At 37.4% G+C, this 20331-nt stretch overlaps 1 protein-coding gene across 10 annotated transcripts in view; it reads right to left on the reverse strand.

The window, feature by feature from the left end:
- Positions 1–20331, reverse strand: part of NFAT5 (nuclear factor of activated T cells 5) — a 120323-nt gene that overhangs the window by 8039 nt on the left and 91953 nt on the right. For all 10 annotated transcript variants that reach the window (XM_019654552.1, XM_019654526.1, XM_019654535.1 and 7 more), the window contains 5 exons: positions 14621–14753; positions 12177–12260; positions 4427–4575; positions 1217–3713; positions 311–554 (listed from right to left, as the gene is read on the reverse strand). In XM_019654552.1, the coding sequence (XP_019510097.1) occupies positions 319–554; positions 1217–3713; positions 4427–4575; positions 12177–12260; positions 14621–14753 (3099 nt within the window). In that variant the 3' untranslated portion in view covers positions 311–318. The remainder of the gene's footprint in view (positions 1–310; positions 555–1216; positions 3714–4426; positions 4576–12176; positions 12261–14620; positions 14754–20331) is intronic.

A 20331-nucleotide genomic window follows, 5' to 3' on the forward strand; every position in this document is an offset into this window, starting at 1 on the left:
ACTTAATATTCATTTCTTGAGTAAGGGAGAAAGGAAACAATTATATCCAAAATATAATACATATATCAGATTTTCTGTCATCCCAACCCAAAGAAATTTAGAAGCCAGAAGGAATGCCCAGTATTAACATTACAACCACAAGCTATCACTCAGAGTTAATTTATTCAGACTAAAAAAGTACCATCTTGTGAAAGCCACATTTAAAAAAATTATAGAGTCTAAATGTATTATTACTTAACCCAAATCTTCTAAGAATATCAAAATTTATTGATGCTTTTTAATAAGAAAGAAGCCAAAATGCAATACTTACATATCCAGTTAAAAGGAGCCAGTCAGGTTGTTCCCTTGGTTTTGCAATGAAACAAGCAAATCAATCTTTTCAATGTTCTGGTTGGTGTTTAGAGACGATGCCAGTGGAGAATTCTCTGGCATTTGCTGAGAAAGAAGTGTTGTCACAGGTGACTGGCCCTCGTTTTGTGGTTGGCCTTGCTGACTTATGGCCATCAACTGATCTGGTAATGCAGCTGGTCCAGAAGTTAAAAGCTGATTACAGTCTGCAGAGACATTTAAAATAGAGAAGCTACCTGATTAGTTCCTTTCTGTTAAGATTTGAAGATATTTATTAGTTGCTGGGGGAAAGTCATTATTGTGTTCACTCGGTATAGAACTAAAAGTGAGGTGCCTGATAGGCCCTCCCCAATCCCCCCCCCCCCAAAAAAGGTTTTCACTGAACAGTACTGATATTTATCTTTGGTTTTCTCTAAGCTGTATAAAAATACAACTTGGCCTAGTTATCATTATAAGTCCTATATAATTTCCTTGGTATATAAACATTAAAGATGGGTTTCTACCTCCTTTCTACTTAACTGGCTAAGATATTTTCTGTCATTCTTACTTCATGTTCCTTTCAAGTTTATAGCTTAAAGTGGCAAACACATACATTTATATACGCTACCACATTTAATCCTCCCAATATCCTCGTCAAACATGTAGTATTACCACCATTTTAGATGTGGCGATTGAGGCTCATGACGGTCAAAAAACGTGTCTAAGATCTCTCAGGCTGTAAGTGGTATAGCTGGGACTCGAACTCAATTCTACTTACAATCCGTGTTCTTAAAACCCACTGTGTTTTGCTTCCTTCTAATAATAATAATAATCTGACCATTGCAACCAATAACATTGAAGAAATGAGAAATCAGAAAGAGTTTCTTACTATTCTGAATGCCAAATAAGAACATTCCTGAAGTCTGCTGAGATGAGCCAGGAGAGTTCTGCAGTTGGCTCATGGTGCCTCCGGTAGTGTTGTGAAATAAAGTGGCCTGTGACTGAGGTGAAGATGTGGCTCCTTGGATTCCAGGCATGTTGTTCTGAGGAGAGTAAAGAGGAGACTGCTGCATGTCTTGTTGGTTTATACTGGTCTGCAATGCCGACATGGAGGCTGGAGAGAGGAAGAGAGTTACTTGCTGCTCCTGAGAACTGGGTGACCCTTGGACCAGCTGGATCTGAGGGGAGCCATGATACAAGGAGGTCTGTGGGGATTCGGACTGGGTAGGACCTGGGTTCTGAAGTGAAGACACTGTGGGCTGGTTCTGAAATTGCATGGCCTGCTGCTCTTGATTCATGGAGGCCATGCTGTTTTGTTGGTGAAAGATTGACTGGTTCTGTTGCTCCTGATTTGCCATTGGATTTGGACTTGGGTTGAACATCATGTTTGGTGGTGGTTGCTTCTGAGACCCCATTGTAGCCATGGTGTTCTGATTACTGAATAAAATGCTCTGCTGCTGCTGCTGCTGTTGTTGTTGTTGTTGTTGTTGCTGCTGCTGTTGCTGCTCCTGGGATGGAGAGCTACTCTGGATGGCAACCATTGAATGCTGTGACTGGAAGATTGCTCCTTGTTGGTTCTGAGGCATCTGATTAGGAAGGGAGCCCATGGACACCTGAGGCTGAAAGAGACCTTGCTGGGAGGGTTGGGCCTGTTCTTGGGAAAGCATAGGGGTCTGGATGTGTGATATTGGAGGCTGCTGTTGGAAAGCAGCTTGCTGCTCAGTGTTTGATGTTGACTGAAGTGGAGAAATTGAGTTCTGAGCTGCAAAAAATGACATCTGTTCTTCTTGGGCCACTGTGTTCGTCTGAAGATTATTCATCGGACTCTGGGAAAGGAACATGTTGGCTGACTGCTGGTCTTGAGGGACAGAAGAGCCCTGCAGCACAGCCATGGTACTCTGAGAGTGAAACATTGGAGGCTGCAATTGTTCAGTGGAGGCTGTAGAAGCCTGGCTGTGGACAATAGGACTTGGACTATGAAAAATAGAACCTTGAGTTTCCTGGGAAAGGTTCTGAGCATCAGCAATAGGATTTTGAGGATGAAAAAGTTGAGCCTGTGAATGAGAGGACTGCTGCAAAAAATTCCCAGATTGGAGTGACATCATCTCATTACCTTGCTGGAATAAACCATTACCTTGTTGCTGGTTACCGCTACTTTGAACACTCATCATACTTTTTGTTGATGAAAAAAGGTTAACTTGAGGTTGACTGTCTCCACTATGTTGCATTTGGACCATGGTCTGAAAGACACTGTTCTGAATCTGTTTTGCTTGTGCTCCGCTTTCTTCTCCATCTCCTGAACTCGATGTCTGAAACATGGTAGTGCCAGGGGTGGCAACCTGCTGGGTGGTGGTTGTAGTAGTTTCATTCCCAGAAACTGGAGGAGGAGAAGAAAATAATTCACACTGCATTTGCATGTCCTCGCTGGTAGATAACGCACTCATCATATGAGGGGGCTGCTGGTAAACCGGAGACTGCTGAAGGTTTCCATTTGCTGAAGCAGTGGAAGGAAATAACTCGGACTGAATCTGGGCAGCTGCCTGGCACATGCTCTGTTGCATCTCCATCACCATTGCAGCTGGTGATTCCATTACTTGCTGTTGCTGCTGTTGCTGCTGTTGATTAGACAATGTGTTTTCGGTCTGTGGGTGAACACTTTCGGCTCTTCCAGCTATTAAATTATCCGGTCTGGTATGGACTGCTGGCTCTGCTGAGGAAAACATTCCAGGGTTTACACTATTTTGAATTTGACTGACTTGTTGAAAAATGTCTGCGCTAAGCTGCTCTTGAACATTCTCATTACCATCTGGAGTAGAAAATAAAACTGAAGATAACTGTTGCTGTGCCTCTAAAACTTGTTGGACCAAGTCAACATTTCCACTGCTGCCACTAGCAGAACTGCCCGTAAAATTTCCTGCTTGCAACTGCTGAATCGTATTCTGTAGCTGACTCACACTGTTTGGTGATGGGAAAATATTTGATGACATCTGCTGCTGTAAAGTCTGTGCTTGTTCTTGAAGTGGGGACTGCTGCTGTTGCTGTGACGCCTCAGTCAGGTGTGACAAGTTAACCACTGTACCATCTGACTGTAATACCTCTCTAGATGGAGTTTCTCTTGTCTGAAACTGTGTAGCCTGCTGCAGTAGTGCATCACTGTTGGGCAGCTGACTAGAGGCAGAAACTGCTGGAAAGGTGCCAGGCTGTGAGATGTCCTGTGTCTGGATAGTTGTCAGGCTCTCTGGGTTGTACGCCTTGGGCTGAATCTGCTGCTGCTTTTCATTTTCAGAAGATAAGTGGGAAGATGATGATGCTGGAAAGGGCCCATTTCCTGCTATGTTAGAGATATTTTCTAACGTTTGTTGAGTTGATCCAACTGTCTTTGTAGTCTAAAAAATAAAAAAATCACAAATAATATGTATATATAAATATTATGAGCTCATATGCTTCAACAATTATTACTCTAAAAACATATGCACATGCAGGGCCAATTTTCCACTCTTTATTATTATTTGGAAAACAGGTATAAGATTATGGTTCTCAATGATAGCATGTCTGATTGTCAACAGGGTATTTTAAAAATATTATAAGCAAAGATATCAAACAAGGAAGTAAAAGAATAATCAGCTATTGATATGCTTAGGACAGTAAACACATTAATTCTATGGCTCATGAATTAATAGCAAGTTAAAAATTTTTTTCATTTTATGGATTACTGGTAATATTATAAGGGGGAAAACAAGTGAAAAGAGGAAAGCAAGTTATAGGAAAAGAGTTGAGCAAAAAAGGAAATAAAAATGTCTCTAATTTTGAAAATGCCAAACCAACACTTTTATTAATACCATACATTCCACAAGGTCTAGCTAACATAGTAATTCCTCCCTTGTCAAAAACGTGTATTGAAAGTCACTTTTCAGGCTATTTTATTAGCGTATAAAAGCATTTGCTCTGAAAAGCATCATTTATTAATGCATCCACAGAGAAACAAATGTGAAATAGGAAAAGTAAAAAGCATAAACATAGGGGAAAGAAATCAAACCACTCAAAATACAGGAATTTTATATTTAGGTGAAGATGTGGGGCACTAGTCAACGTAGCTTACCTTAAAAATAGGGGAAGATCTTTTTTCTGCTGTTACTTCCATTGGAGTAACATCTTCACTTTTTATCATGCTGCTTGATATGAGTGGAGTGATCAGAGCATTAGGAAGAATATTTACCTTATCTAAGTTACATCCAGTAGTTTTCATTGCTGTACACACACAAAAGAAAAACCAGAAAGTTTAAAATCATCAACTATTTCATTTAATAGTGTTGACAATATGTCATGATTTATTTATTAATTTTTAATTTTTATTTTATTGGGAAATCGGAGAAGGGGAACAGACAAGTTGCTGTCCTTTTGTTCTTCAGTCTAGTTGTGGAGGACGTTGCTTCACTGGCTCATGTTGGTATTATCATTGCGCTCTTTCCGGGTGAGGCAGATCGGTTGCCGGCCTTTGGACTGCCACTAACAGCAGCTCTTGGCAGCTCACACCGGCTGCTCATGCTGGCTGCTGGCCACTCACAGCAGCTTATGGCAGCCCACTGCAGCAGGGGCTGCAGCCTACGCCGTCGCCAACAACTCACAGCAGTCCAGCTCCAGGTCGAGCTGTTGTTCACCATTTTAGCTGTAGAAGGCAGTGTCACTGGCCCTCATGTGGGATCCGAATTGGGGCCCGGCTGCTCAGAGCTGGTGTCCCAAGCTAGCTCTTAACCAACGTGCCACTCGGCCGGTCCAATACGTCATGATTTAAATGTCCATTTTTTGATGCTATGATGGTAGCATGAGATACAAAACTGGTGTATCAAAATATGCCCTCCCGTTTTTGAAATAGCATTGGCTTGAGGACTCATGGTATGACCCTCAGACCGTGAGTTAAATAAATATCAATAAGCTTAAGCAGTTCTATTATCCTCCAGGACCCTTCTAAGGTGCCTTGAATTACACTTCTCAACACAAACAGGATACATTATAGGCTACAACTCAGAAATCTCCAGGTTCAAGCTACTTAGTTACAACTGTTAAACTCTCCTTTTGGCATATGGATGCGTGGCAGTATCAAGTCAAAACTTTAATTTGAAGGCCATAGGATTATCTGAACATTTCTCTCAACAAACTCAAGCTTCTCATTAGAAAATGCAACCAAGTAACCAAATAAATTTTACTTTCCTAAATTAGTGTCTTAGAAAACTTAGAATTTGCCCAATTACTCATGAACATATTTCTCTTCTAGACAGGACTTAAAATTTTTTTCTTTTCAAAACAAAACTTTAAGGACTAATTTAGTTTAAATTTCCAAATCAAAACCAACAAGTATTTTCCACTTCCTTCTACTCCCATTTTCAGTGGTTAGAGGTTTACACCAAGGAGAAGCACTATATAACAAACAGATAAGGTATATTCTATCACCTCTTTATATCTACTTTTCTCACTCGGTTCTTTTTCTTTCTTTTTTCTCTATGTGAGTCTGCCACTGGCAGTTAGTGGAGCCTATTGATACCACTAATGACAGTCTACTGAATTGAACACATACCCAAATTATGATCTAAAAGTTTACCACTGCTTTGAGACCCTATGGAGAGAAATACAGGTCCCCCAGAAGGCACAGCTGTTAAATTTCTTAATTTGATATTGAGAAAAAATCTTGGCTACAAAGAGGAATTTTAAATGGCATAAGGTATATGAGTAGGATTGCTACCTTTGTAAATATTTTGATTTAAAAATATTTGAAACTTTCTGGTCTTACTTCAACTTGTCTCACAGCCAGCTGGCCAGAAACATTTCCTGTGGAAACTGATTATAATGAGGGAGGGGAAAGTGCTCATTTAACTTTGGATATTCTATGCTTTATTACTCCGAGAAATAGGTAATTTATTCATGAGTTCTCTGGACCTACTTTTACCTAGATTTTACCAATACCAATACAATTCAACCCACAATATAATTTTTACTGAGAGAAAACCAGGTCATGCACAGGGCAAGCATTTAAAAATATTTGAGGCCCATCTCACAGGACAATTTGAAAGGCCATTAGTGTTGTCCTATGTTGATACTGTAATGTTCAACTGCTAGTCTTGCTTTTGAATTCTATTAGAATGTGAGCTCCATGAAGGCAGATTTTGTTGTTGCCTGATGCACAGTAAGTAATCAATGAATTTCTGTTGAATTAATGAATTAATCTTACTTTACCTTTATTGTAGTCAATTTAGTTTGCTGTGGATTAATCTTACAGTGCAGTATTGCATATTTTCATTAATAATATTTCTGGTCTAAAATTTTTCAATATCTAAATACAAGTTTATATTACAGTTCAATTAGAAACTGCATATAAATATTCATTGACAAATAAAGGCATCACCTATAGTCATTGCTTAATAGATCTATATAGATCTATATATAATTTTCCCCAAAATTTACTTAGAGAAAAATTCTTATTATCATACTTTTTTTCCCTTCTGGAAAATGAGAATGTGTAGAATAAGCTGAGCAAGAGTCTTTTATTCCTCCTAAGGAGACCACTGACAAATAGGTATGTCTACTGGTGCAGACAAACAAGAATAGGGCATTTTGTCTAATGCCCTTGGCAAAGATACAAGTCTCTCTATGGCCATTGACAATTTAGTTTTCTGAGCCCTATTCTGGTTTGCTTGCTATTTTAGATCTGCATGAACTCCAGCTGGAAACCTGCTGGTGCTGCCTACAGGAGTGGAAGGTGCTTCCCTGGGCTGCTTGGTGGTATGAAGTGGGTTGAGGGATGCTGGACTCGCAGGAGGAAAAACATTTCTCCTGGTATGTTCTCTGGTCTACTGGTACTAACGGTCAGGTGGAGGGCCTGTGTGCTGCTGCCCTGGTGTGGGATGGAGGAGGATGAGTTGGCCCCCTGGTTTCTGCTGTTGCCATTCCTGCAGACAGACTGATCAGCTGCTGCTGGCATATATGAGTCCCTCCTCAGTTTCACTGTTGGCAGATTGGGCCCACTGCTACTTGGCAGGTGTGGGTGGGGGATGGGTTGCCCCCCAAAATCTGCCAGCGAGTCAACTGCTATGATTTAGTATGAGTCATCCCACTAAATCTCTACAGGGCTTTCCCTTTCCTGGCCTTCTTGCCAAAGACAGCAGGCTTTTCATATTTATTGATTGATTGATTTTTTGCCTATGCCTGTCACCAGTTCTGAGTTGCAGACCCCTCTGGTGCCCAGGTCAGCTAAATGGGAGATAAAAACAAAACCCAAGAAACTCACTTTGTGCCATTCCCTAGCCAGTCCACTTTCTTCTCTCTATAATTCAAAATACTTTTATGATTGTTGAATTATTTCCAAAGTAGATTTAGAAGGGAAGAACAGGGAAAAGCGAGTCTACACTATCTTGTCCCAGAACCCACAACTGTATCTTAATGGACCTGTAAACAGTATTAAATGGCTTGAGAGATGTCCCCCTATTTTTTCTTGCTACATTTTCACTATGTAGTTACTGAGCTCTTACCAAGTTCCAGACACTGTCCTATGTTCTTTGGATTCAGTGATGAATAAGATAGAGAAAGCCCTATTATCTGGAAATTACATTTTAGTGAAGGACAAAAAAACACATAAATAAGTAAAATACAAACAACCTAGGGTTTGGGGGAGAACTTTTAAACCAATTCAGAAAATCCAGACTGTAAATAAGACACACACTAATAACTATCCCAATATCACCTTGAATTTGTGAAGAATATTGGTATTGATACTTTATGCCAAACAACTTTTAAACAGTATTCTCTTTCATCCATGTCATATAACAACTTTTGAAACTTAGAACAATCTTTACTAAAAGTCTGTTGTTAGCAAGCAACATTTGGGTCAAGTATAAATAAGTATGGTTAACATATGAATTAAGATTTATAAGGAAGGAGATAATAGAGTGACAAAATACAGCGTTTTGATGGAAACATAAGTTGCAACCTCTGTCAGTTACTAGCTGTGTAACCTTGACCAAATCAATTTCTCTAAGCCTTGGTTTATTCACCTATAAAATGAGACTGAATTAATAATAGGTTATCTCTATGGTTCCTCCAAGCTCTTAAACCTTTCCATAGTTGCAATCAGTTAGAGAAAAGTAATACACTCTCAATAATTTTTCACACTCATCCAATTAACCACTCCTTACAAAGTTGAAACAGAGAATGCACATCAATATTTTATCCCTTGGTCCTAAACCTGTATCACAGTCTTTGAGCGATCTATCTGGAGTTTATACTCATATCTACCTAGAAAACCTTCTGGGAATATGCCCAAGAAAATGTTAACAACAGTTTATGCTGTATACTTTATCTTATTATTTAATTTGTATTACTTTTGAATTAAGGGTATACACACACACACGGGTAAAACTGAAAATGAATCATGATGCTTTGGCAGTAGACTTAATATCTCACTGAGTAGTTGTGCAGTTATTCTCCTTACTCCCCACCCCCTAAACCCTCTCGGAGGAATTAGAAACTTATTTCAGAGAGAAAGATTTCAATATCTGACAATATTATATTTGGGTATCATATTCTAAATATTATTATACTTGATGGCTATTTATAAGAATGTTATTTGGAGGATAACACAAATTTAAAAGTCATTTATGTTGCTGTCTTCATCATTAAAGTATACCTAATTAAATCTCCCAGATGGTACCTTGGCATACTAAAGCTCTGATTTCAAGGAATCATAAAAATAAGTCATTTGTCAAGAAAAATCCCTGATTCTGAAAGCTATTTTTTTAAAAATTGATAAGAAATCTCCAATTCATGATATTGTGTTTATAAAGGCAAATGAAAAATTTAAATGAATAAAATAGTTGAGTATTCAATTTAATAGCTTCCTAAAATTATTTTTATCATGATTTCAGTTGATAAAATTGTCAAAATAAGGTCAGAGTTTTGAAAAAATAATGTGTGTTTGTTTCTTATCCATATTTTAGGCTTGTAAGATTTTGATCAAATGACTAAATAATTTTTTATTAAAAATTAAAGATAGGGGCTGGGCGAGTGGCATGTTAGTTAAGAGTTGGCTTGGGACGCCAGCTCTGAGCAGCAGGGCCCCGGTTCGGATCCCACATGAGGGCCAATGAAGCTGTGCCCTCTACAGCTAAGATGGTGAACAACAGCTTGACCTGGAGCTAGGCTGCCGTGAGTCACTGGTGACAGAGTAGGCTACAGCCGCTGCTGCAGTAGGCTGCAGTAAGCTACCTTGAGCGGCCGTCTAGAGGCCGGTGACCGATCTGCCTCACCTGGGAAGAGCACAATGATCACAATACCAACATGGGCCAGTGAAGCAACGTCCTCCACAACTAGACTGAAGAACAAAAGGACAGCAACTTGTCTGTTCCCCTTCCCCGACTCCCCAACACTATTCCCCTCCCCCAATTCCCCAACAGAATCTTAAAAAAAAAAAATTTAAACATAGTATTTAAAACCTTTCAACCTTCAATTAATAATCTTGTATGAAAAATTTCACATTGGATTAGTGTTCCACCAGCTTCATACTCTATGAAAGGAACATCAGGAATTTTTGTAGAAAAGCACTGATACTTCAAAGCTGGCAAAGAACAGACCACAAATGTTCATGAGCTTCTTTAATGATTAATTAATTATAGTATTATTTATCCAGTAAACATGGTTTGAATTATTTTTCCTTAGGTGTGTTACTTTATACACTGAAGCTTAGCCTATTCTGTTTTAAATCCTAGCTAAGTGACCTTGGGCAAATTATTTAACCCCTTTGGAATCTTGGTTTTCTCATCTATGAAATAATAAATTATCACCTCATAGAGTTTGGAAGATTAAATGAGAGAATGCCAGTAGAGTGTGGCATATTGGGGCGGCCAGTTAGCTCAGGTGGTTAGAGCACAGGCTGATACCACCAAGGTTGCAGATTTGATTCCCACATGGGCTGTGCCCTCCACAACTAGATTGAAGTCAACTACTTGACTTGGAACTGATGGGTCCTGGAAAAACACTGTTCCCCAATAAAATTTCAAAAAACAAAACGAGAAAAAAAGTGTGGCAAATTGACTAGCACTGAATATATTATCAACATACTTCAGCTATAGTTATCCATAGTCCAGATTTGTAAATTTTCTTGTAATTGAATCAGATAATCTTGGCAGTTTATTTACTAGTGCATAATTTCTCACTAATCTACTCTGAGAAGTGTTCATGGTCAGAAATGATTATGGCACATTATACTGAACACATTATATATGCGAATGCTAAATTTTACTGACAATAGGAAAAAAATTCACTGTGTTTGATAAAATTTATTAAGCAAATTATGCTCTTTAAAACAATAAGTATTTTTTAGGGCCAGCTGAGTGGCTCAGTTGGTTAAGAGCTTGCTCAAGAGTGCGAGCGCTGAGCAACAGCGGTTTGACTCCTGGCCTGAGCTGAGCTGCCAACAGGTGGCAGGATGGCTCAGTTTAAAAACAAAAAGAAGTATTTTTAATTTTTAAATTTAATTTGATTTAACTCACATGAATTTCATGGCAGAAAATGTAAGTAAAACCTCAAATCATAGGAACAAATCAATGGCCATTACATAATTGATATTTTCTTTTTTTTTTTTTTTTTTTTTAATTTTTTTTGGGGAATTGGGGGGATGGGAACAGTGCTGGGGAATTGGGGAAAGGGGAACAGACAAGTTGCTGTCGGTTTTTTTTTGTTCTTCAATCTAGTTGTGGAGGATGTTGCTTCACTGGCCCAAGTTGGCACCATCACTGCGCTCTTCTCTGGCGAGGCAGATCAGTCGCCGGCTTCTGGACGGCCGCTCACGCTGGCTGCTGGCCGCTCACGCTGGCTGCTGGCCACACACGGTAGCCTATGGCAATCCACTGCCACAGGGACTGCAGCCTACGCCGTCGCCGGCGACTCATGGCAGCCCAGCTCCAGGTTGAGCTGTTGTTCAGCATCTTAGCTGTGGAGGGCAGTGTCACTGGCCCTCATATGTGGGATCCGAACCGGGGCCCTCTGGCATCCCAAGCGAGTTCTTAACCATCGCGCCACTCGGCCGGCCCGATATTTTCATATATAATGGCATAAAAACATCAAGTATCATAATTGTATTAGAAATCTGCTCAGAAAAGAATCCACTCCACCACATTATAACATCCTGAAGATATCTTCATTATCTCTTGGGATTGGCAGGGGAGTAAACAAAGATGTCAGAAGAAAGAACGATAACAAAAGAACCTAAAGCAACATTTTTAAATGCCTACAGTTCATATTTTGGTCTCTTCAGTTTCATGTCAAGTACTAATCAATCTTATTGGTAGCAAAGAGCTTTACGGACTCTATGTTTTTTGTTTTAATTGGGGAACAGTCTATTTTTCCAGGACCCATCAGCTCCAAGTCAAGCAGTTGTTTCAATCTAGTTGTGGAGGGTGCATCTCAGTGGCCCATGCGGGGATTGAACCGGCAGCCTTGGTGTTATGAGCACTGCGCTCTAACCAGCTGAGCTAACCGGCCGCCCCACGGATTCTATTTTTAACATTCATTATTATACTTTATGTATACTTTTGTTTAATATAGGGGAATGAAAACCAAAACAAAAAACTCCTTCATTCCAATATATGTTTTAAAAAGGTTGTTTGTATAGTGAATGAAGGGAAATACCAAGCTGGGAAACAAGTCTCTGCATTTAGTCAAGTTAAACAAAGATTTATTTTACAATATAGAAGATACTTCGCTAAGTGTTTCAAACACATAAGAGAAAACAAAATAGTAAGGTTTGCTAGAGAAAATACACAGGATCACTTATTTACAATTTTTGAGAAGAATCAATTTGGTACCTTTCATGGCCTCTTCAAAAGAACAAGGTCTTGCTGGACTAGATATTTCCTTCTTCACATTTACATTCAAAGCACCAGCTATTGCTATAAAAAAACCCAAAAGATTAATGTATTTATTTAAACTTATCCATCTTAACAAATGTGTATTTTAAAGTTCTTTAATTGGACTATTTTCTCACGAAGTACCATTAAATAATTTGTTTAGCAGAAATTCTAGGTTGAAATGAGTTTTTATGATCACTAGTCCATGCTCTAAAATTCACCAATCTCCAACTGGGCAAAAGCATATGCTCACTTATCAAAACAAACAAACAACAACAAAAACACCATCAACTTAAAAAAATCTTTCTTGTAACAGTACACACATTGATATCTGATGAGTGAAGAGTGATATGAGACTTTTTAAACTTATCAAATATACTGTGTAACACTAGCATGAAGAAATTCACCATTCACCTACATAAATGATTTATTAAAAATACGAATTCAGGAACATTAATGTAGCTAATTTTTAAAAAACTGTGATAAACATACAGAATCTATAGCATTATGATTATTCTTTTTGTAAAGTGTTGGAAAACAAAATCTTTGCTATTATTAATGGAGAATTGCTGGGCCATTATATCTAGTCATTATCAACTACATCTACTACGACCACTTTAAATTTAATGGGCTTAAAAACAGAGATCAGTTCTGAATCATAAAGTTAAATAAATATGTTCTTGCTTAAAATGACAATATAATAATTTTATTTAAATAGACTTAATTTCTATTTTTCAATGTATTTATTTTATATTCCTTAACTTATTCAAAATGGGAATTGAGTCAGTCTATTTTCAATTCATTATTCTTGACATGACAATGTGAAATAATAGTTATAGACTACAGAGATAGTTAATTGTGAATAAAGAGGTAAAATATATACATCTAAGAATGAAGTTAAATAATTTATCTTAGCATGCTGCACAGGAGGTCCAACAAATGATATACAGAGAATTGAACGGAAAAGGAATCCATAGGCAATTTTTTTTGTTTTGTTATTTTTTAAAGATTTTATTGGGGAATTGGGAGAGGGGAACAGTGTTGGGGAATCGGGGAAAGGGAGCAGACAAGTTGCTGTTCTTTGGTTCTTCAGTCTAGTTGTGGAGGATGTCGCTTCACTGGCCCATGTTGGTATTATCATTGTGCGCTTCCTGGGTGAGGCAGATTGGTCACCGGCCTCTGGACAGCCGCTCACAGCGGCTCTTGGCAGCTCACACTGGCTGCTGGCCACACACGGTAGCTCACAGCAGCCCACTGCAGCAAGGACTGCAGCCTACGCCATTGCCGGCAACTCATGGATCCCAGCTCCAGGTTGAGCTGTTGTTCACCATCTTAGCTGTAGAAGGCGCAGCGTCACTGGCCCTCATGTGGGATCCGAACTGGGGCCCTGCTGCACAGAGCTGGCATCCCAAGCCGGCTCTTAACTAATGCGCCACTCGGCCAGCCCTCCACAGGCAATTTTTAAGCATAACATTCTAACAATTACAGATTTAAAAACAGAAACTAATCTTTGAAAAAAAATTAGATTTCTACTTTTAAATCAAGTTTTAGCCATTTTATTTTAGAGCAACAAAAAATATAAGTATTATATCCCCCATTTCTTAATAAGAATCACCACTGCAAAGTCACTGCAAAAAATACCTAACGTGATTTCTGTGTGTTAGTAGACCAAAGTGGGGGGGGGGAGAGAATCAAAGGTGCTTTAATGGTTAAGCAAAGCTTCAGTGACTAAGTGGCAATGAAACAAAGGTTTTATGACTCTGCAAAGTATCTAAGCGCTGGACAGCGCACATGCAATGTATTTTTGGCAGTATAGACCCAGAGGGCTTTAGGATAATATACTTAATATATTTCATAATACACTTTTTACCCAGAGATCTAAACTTTTAACATTTCAATTGCTCTTACTGCTCTGGTTTCTAAAGCATCTATTTTACCTAAATGCTTAAAATTACATTTAAAATATTGGGTTGTTGGAAAAGTCATGACGCATTTTTGCAATGAAAAACATAGAAAAAAAATGTCATGACTTTTCCGACAACCCAACAGAAGTTTCCCAAAGTTGTCACTTTCACTTAGGGGTAGTGACATAAGAGGTACTCAATGAATGGTAATTCTTATTAAAGAGTAACCTGTATGATAACTCTGGAAAGTCTGACTTCAGAGCATGCCTAGCTTTTCTTTTATTATTAGCGCATAAGGCAGAAATGATTCCCTTAAACTTAAAGAGTAAAAGCAGTATTTGGTGTCCATCTTAGGAAATACGCCATCTTTAAAAAATACTAGTATCAATTCATCTTAGTATACAACTTTTCCTTTTTGGTTAGTTTGTCTTCATACCCTTCCAAAGTACTAGAAATTAATTATTAATTTTAATTCAGAATTTAAAATTTTTGACATACCTGGGTCTGGAGTGTAAGTGAATGGCTGAACATCATGAGATCTTCCAGCATTGGTCACTACATATATTCCCACTGATACTGGCAAAGTTATATGTTGGTCATGATATGGGGGAACCTTCACAATAAGATGATTCTAATTTAAAGAAAATTACAAGAGTCACAAAAGAAGCAATATTTAAATTGAAATTTTGAAATAAAAATTATAATTAAGTACATTTCCTGTTAGCTATAGTTTTAAAAGTCTGACTGGGAAAAAAATGTATTTTAAAGTTCAGGTTCACAGGCATCAGGACATTAATCTTAAAACTGCTTTTAAAGTAAAATCCAAATGTTTTACAATGGCTTACAAGGTCCCTGCCCTGTCAACTGTATCTCATTCCTATTCTCCCAGCTGATTACACTCTAGCCACACCAACCTTCTCAGTTCATTCTTTTAACATACTAAATTCATTTTTACTTTAGAGCCTTTACAACTCTCCCACTGGAATATTCTTCATTCACCTCTTCAAATGGCTAGCTTCTTACCCACTTTCAGATCTTATTAAAATATTACCTTCTCAAAGAAGCTTCCTCTGACCATCCTATTTAAAGTAGCACCCCACTCTGACCTGATCACCTAATCTTGTTTACTTCTAAAATAGCACTTATCACCAACTGAAATTACTGTGATTATTTGCTTGTTATTTGGTCTCTCTCCAACTTCAAGAATTTAAGGTCCATGAGAACTAGAATGTTTTGTTCTTCATTCTATCTCCATTGTTAAGCACCTTACACAAAATACAGACAAACATATTTACTGAATAAAAGAATGAATAAATTTTGAGGAAAAAATATGCCCATCAAGCACAATATCAGTTAACACACGTTTTGTACAACCTTAATTGAGATTACTTGACAACACAGTGCTTCCTAATCACCTTAATTCTCATTTAGGCAAATAAGGTTCAGTTTTCCCAAACCCCAGTAAGTCAGTTATTTTCTGTCAGAATAGTGGCAGGAGCATCTGTTAAGAAATGGGAAACATTCATAAATGCTTCCCCAGCACTATTCAAGGGTACTACATCGTGGAAGATACTGTGAACATTAGACTCATTCTCTTCTTCCCTAGGACATGATGGTAATGGAAAAGAACATCAAAGGATGGTGATTATGCTTCTGTACTGAGGATGTGCTGATAGCTGAGGGGAAAGTGAGTCTGATGACATTTTTTATTTAGTTAGATTATAGTTGATCGACTCAGCTGAACAGAACATGTGACACATAAGGCCGAGGTCAAGGTTTCAACTTCGGAGCACTTAAGTCGTTTCTAAGCCATCTTAAAACACTCTCTGATACAGTCACATTATAAATAAAAAATAACTTCTGACTTATGACATTAACAGAATGTTAGCCATCTAAACAAAATGACACTTTTAAGCTAGGTGGAAAAACACATATACATATGTGTATACCCACAGCAGGCAAAAATCCGAAAGCATGTACTCAATTGCACATGAGGTCATCAAAAAAGTACCTGCACTGATCCAACTTCTAAGAAACAATTTTAATAACTTGTCTACCCTCATTTTTACTTTTGTTTAAACAAAGCAGTCTTACCTACAATTAAAAAGATGGTTGAATGGATGGACACCTGAAGTATCTTCCTAGTCTTAAAATTATTTGACCTACTCTACAGTTGAAATTATTCTTTTCAATAAAAACTTGTTTCTGGTCATTAATGACAGTAGTATCTAAAAGACACATTCATATTTAAGCAAATCTAATTTAAAATCTTTTAAAAACCAAATGATACTATTTTGATATGAACTCTTCATACTTCCTCAATCTGAATCTAGAAATTCTACAAGTGCTTTGAATTAAAAACTAAGTCAATTGTGCATAGTGATAGAAAGTTGTTTTCAAATACTACTCTCACAAATTAAGTGCAGTTAACTACCACTGAGCTAGGAGTACAATATAGATAAAACATGCAAAGGGTTGGGGAGGCCTTTGGAGCTGTACAATGTTCTCTGTGGTAAAAAGAGAAAAATATTTTAATTTTAAATTCTTAGAAAAATCGTCTTGGATTCAAAATAACGATTTTCTTTGTCCCAGGAGATAATCTTTTTCGGAGTTTATAAGCAATGGTGCTAGATATTTTTAACTCTTAAAAGATAAATTATTATTCCTAAATAAAACCAATTTTAAAACACATAACCTCTAAACTCAAGCCTTTGTTTAGTCTAGTTGTTCAAATTCCGTGGATCTTTATGTCATTTCTTTCAAGATTTCTTTCCATGTTTATAACTGAAAATTCCATCTTCTTCAAAACTTCTCAGTATATACTCTAAAAAATGCAATAGAAAGAAGCCAGAATCCTAAAGGTTGAGAAACAATAATCTACACTATTTTCTACTTTTGATACACTAATGCCTGTTTCACGTTTTGCAAAACAAATTATTTTTCAATCAAACTGTATCCCTCTTCCTAGTTTCTAATATGTTGTTAGCTTCTAGCTCCCTTTTGAAATCACCTCCACATTTCAAACTGCTAAACTCTCTTGCTTTCTTTCAAAACCAACATATACATATGTAATAAACATATTTTACATATAGCGGTGTCTTTAAATATACATTTAATAGACAATTAAGGTCCTACAGAACTTATCTAAAGCTGTTAAAATGGGAGTAGATATAATGACCATGTGCTTATCACATCTGGTATACATGAGCATGAAATGTATTACAGCCTTGACCAGAAGAGCCAAATATTAAACAAAGAGCTGTTTTCCTAGACTTCATTAATCTCAACTTTTATATAACAGAAAAAGTTTAATACCTGAAGAGTTGAGTTTGGGCTTACAAATGAATAGCTATCACAATTATTCATAATTTTAATTTGCAAAGTTATCTTTAAATGATCTTTTCTACTATACCATCTTTGGGCATTTTTTAAGATTGTAGAGGCTCTTTCAATTTTTCTGTATCGGCCTGATATTTCTTTATTGACTACACTCAAAGTTTTGTCTCTTTTAATAGATTTTTTTTTTTTTTTTTTTTAGCTGAGCCATCCTGCCACCTGTTGGCAGCTCAGCTCAGGCCGGGACTCAAACCACTGTTGCTCAAGAGCTCGCACTCTTGAGCGAGCTCTTAACCAACTGAGCCACTCAGCCGGCCCTCTTTTAATAGATTTTTTAATCACCCTTCCCTCTAAATGTTTAATTTTGTGGGGTTTTTTTTTCTCTAATATAGTCTCTAGGATCAATTCTCTATATCTCAGCTCTGATTCCACTCTAAAATACTTCCCAGAAAGCCCTTTAGGAGAAAAAAACCAGAAAGTTCTCTCTGAAAAAGAAAATTTTAAAACAAACAGAACCACAGAATTAATGAAAGATCGTATTATAATTTAGTTTGTTTACATACTTGCTTGCAAAAACCACAGGACTTCTAGATATAGCTACCAAATAAGGACATAGTTCCTTTCTATTCCACCGTGTCTTATTTTCATGATTATTCTTTAGTCTATTGTAGCTGGCATAACTAAACTAGAAAAAAGTATTTAAAAAATGTAACTACCCATTCCTCAAAGGGAAGGAAGGAAGGAAGGAAGGAAGGAAGGAAGGAAGGAAGGAAGGAAGGAAGGAAGGAAGGAAGGGAGGGAAGAAGGGGGAGAAGAAAGGATAAGGAGGGGAAAGGAAGGAGGAGGAGGAGGAAACAATAAAGATTTCTTAATATTAAGTTCTTATGAAACAGCAAGTTAAGATTATTATTTGTTGGGGCTACTTTATTAATATTTTGTATTATTTATTAGGCAAGTCTCTTGGTCTCTAGAACTAGTTTTCTTACCTAAAAAACTGCATCATAGGATAAAGTAAGGAATAACAATTGTAATAGAATATTACTAGCAAAGGAATTTACATCAATCTATCCAACTTATCAAAAAAAAACAAAGAACAAAAAACATGTTCATAACACACCAAAGAATTACAAAGATGAATTAAGCATCAGTCAGGACCAAAACTATAGGCATCTAAGAACCTAGTTGAAATTAGGGTTTGAAATGCCCTCAAAAGGAAGAACAAGGGACCTCAGATCCCCAAGTCCTCTTTTTCTTCAATGTGAATAAAATGAACTAACAAAAGGTTTTCATGAGTATCTATTAAGTGTTTAATATTATGAGGAACACAAAAGAGTCACAATAAATTGCCCCTAACCTCTAGGAGTCCTCCAGAGGAAGCCACTGTTGGTTCATGGGAGTAGAAATGATTTGATCAACAAGTTATACAAGAAATTGTAAAATGTCAGAGTTAGAAGGAACCTCAAATCTAGCAAAAGAGCTTATTTTACAGATTAGAAAACTAGGGCACAAAAGTGACTTGTCTTACTTAGGGGTAACACAGATTGTTAGTGACAAAGTAGGTACTAGGGCATCATTTAAGACCAGTCTAGCAGAGTGTCCAGTGGTGTATGTGACAAAGGAATGACTGTTGAGGTCCCACTATTGCTTTTGGGCATCATGTAGGAGCATAAGGCTGGAGGAAAACTTCCTACATAGCATTTGTCTAGTTAGTATATAGGAAACTCCACTTTACATAACATTATGTAGTGAAGAATTCATTTCACCCAAAGTGAGATCTAGCCTTTGCCCTTGGCTACTAGGAGGTCCCTAATAGATCTCTAGGCCCCTGGAATGCCCTATCTGATAGGAGTATCTTTATTTGTTTGATAGCTTTGGCCACTGGGCAGTCTAACAATGAGGTTTATGAAGGGGGCTTTGGAACATATCAGTTCTGACCTCTAGTGGAACTGGAGACTAAACGTTAGCTGCATAGGCAGTATGTTATCAAGCCTCAATAAAAACTCTGGACACCAATGGCTTGGATGAGCTTCTTGATTGGAAATACTCTGCATATTGTCAAATACTAATGTGCTAAGAGGGAAAGGCGTCCCCAAGGACTAGTTTCACCTTCAGGGCCCTCCCAGAGAGACTTGATCTATGCGTCTCTCCCTTTGGATAGTTCTGATTTGTGTCCTTTTGCTATAATAAAACTAAAATAGTTAAGTGTAGGACTTTCCTGAATTCTGTAAATTGAGGGGGGAGTGGAATCCCTTGAATTTGAAGCCAACTGTTCAAAAGTAAGAGCGGCCATGAACTTGTGTCTGGTGTTTCAAGTGAGGGCAGTTTTAGGAAGCAATGTGCCCTAAGCTTTGAGTTCAGCAATATATTGGATATAATATATTGGATATATGAGAGTAAAGGGGGTAAAAAATGTGGTGATGGAAGAAGAACTGACTCTGGGTGGTGAACACACAATGTGATATACAGATGATGCATTACAGAATTGTACACTTGAAACCTATGTAATTTTACTAACCATTGTCACCCCAATAAATTTTAATTATAAAAAAATTTTTAATTAGATTTTTCTAAAAAAAACAAAGATAAATTTAAAAAAACACAAAGGAATTATAAACTTTTTTGATAAATTGGCTATCGATTCTCCAATTTTTGCCTCTTCTCTGCTTGCTTTCATGTTCTCTTTTCTATTCCTATCAGCATTTTATGCTAAATTTTAGGCTTTGGGTATTTTATACATACTGCTCTTCTGCATATCTTCTATCTGATTTGCTCATAAGTTTTTACTTCTCTTCTGCTAGTCTCAACATCTATGAGTTTGGTCCTACTTGTTCTACATACTAATTCTTTTTTTTTTTTTAAGATTTTTTTTTTTT

The sequence above is a fragment of the Hipposideros armiger genome, unplaced genomic scaffold (assembly GCF_001890085.2).
Source record: "Hipposideros armiger isolate ML-2016 unplaced genomic scaffold, ASM189008v1 scaffold_9, whole genome shotgun sequence".
NCBI classification, from domain to species: Eukaryota; Metazoa; Chordata; class Mammalia; order Chiroptera; family Hipposideridae; genus Hipposideros; species Hipposideros armiger.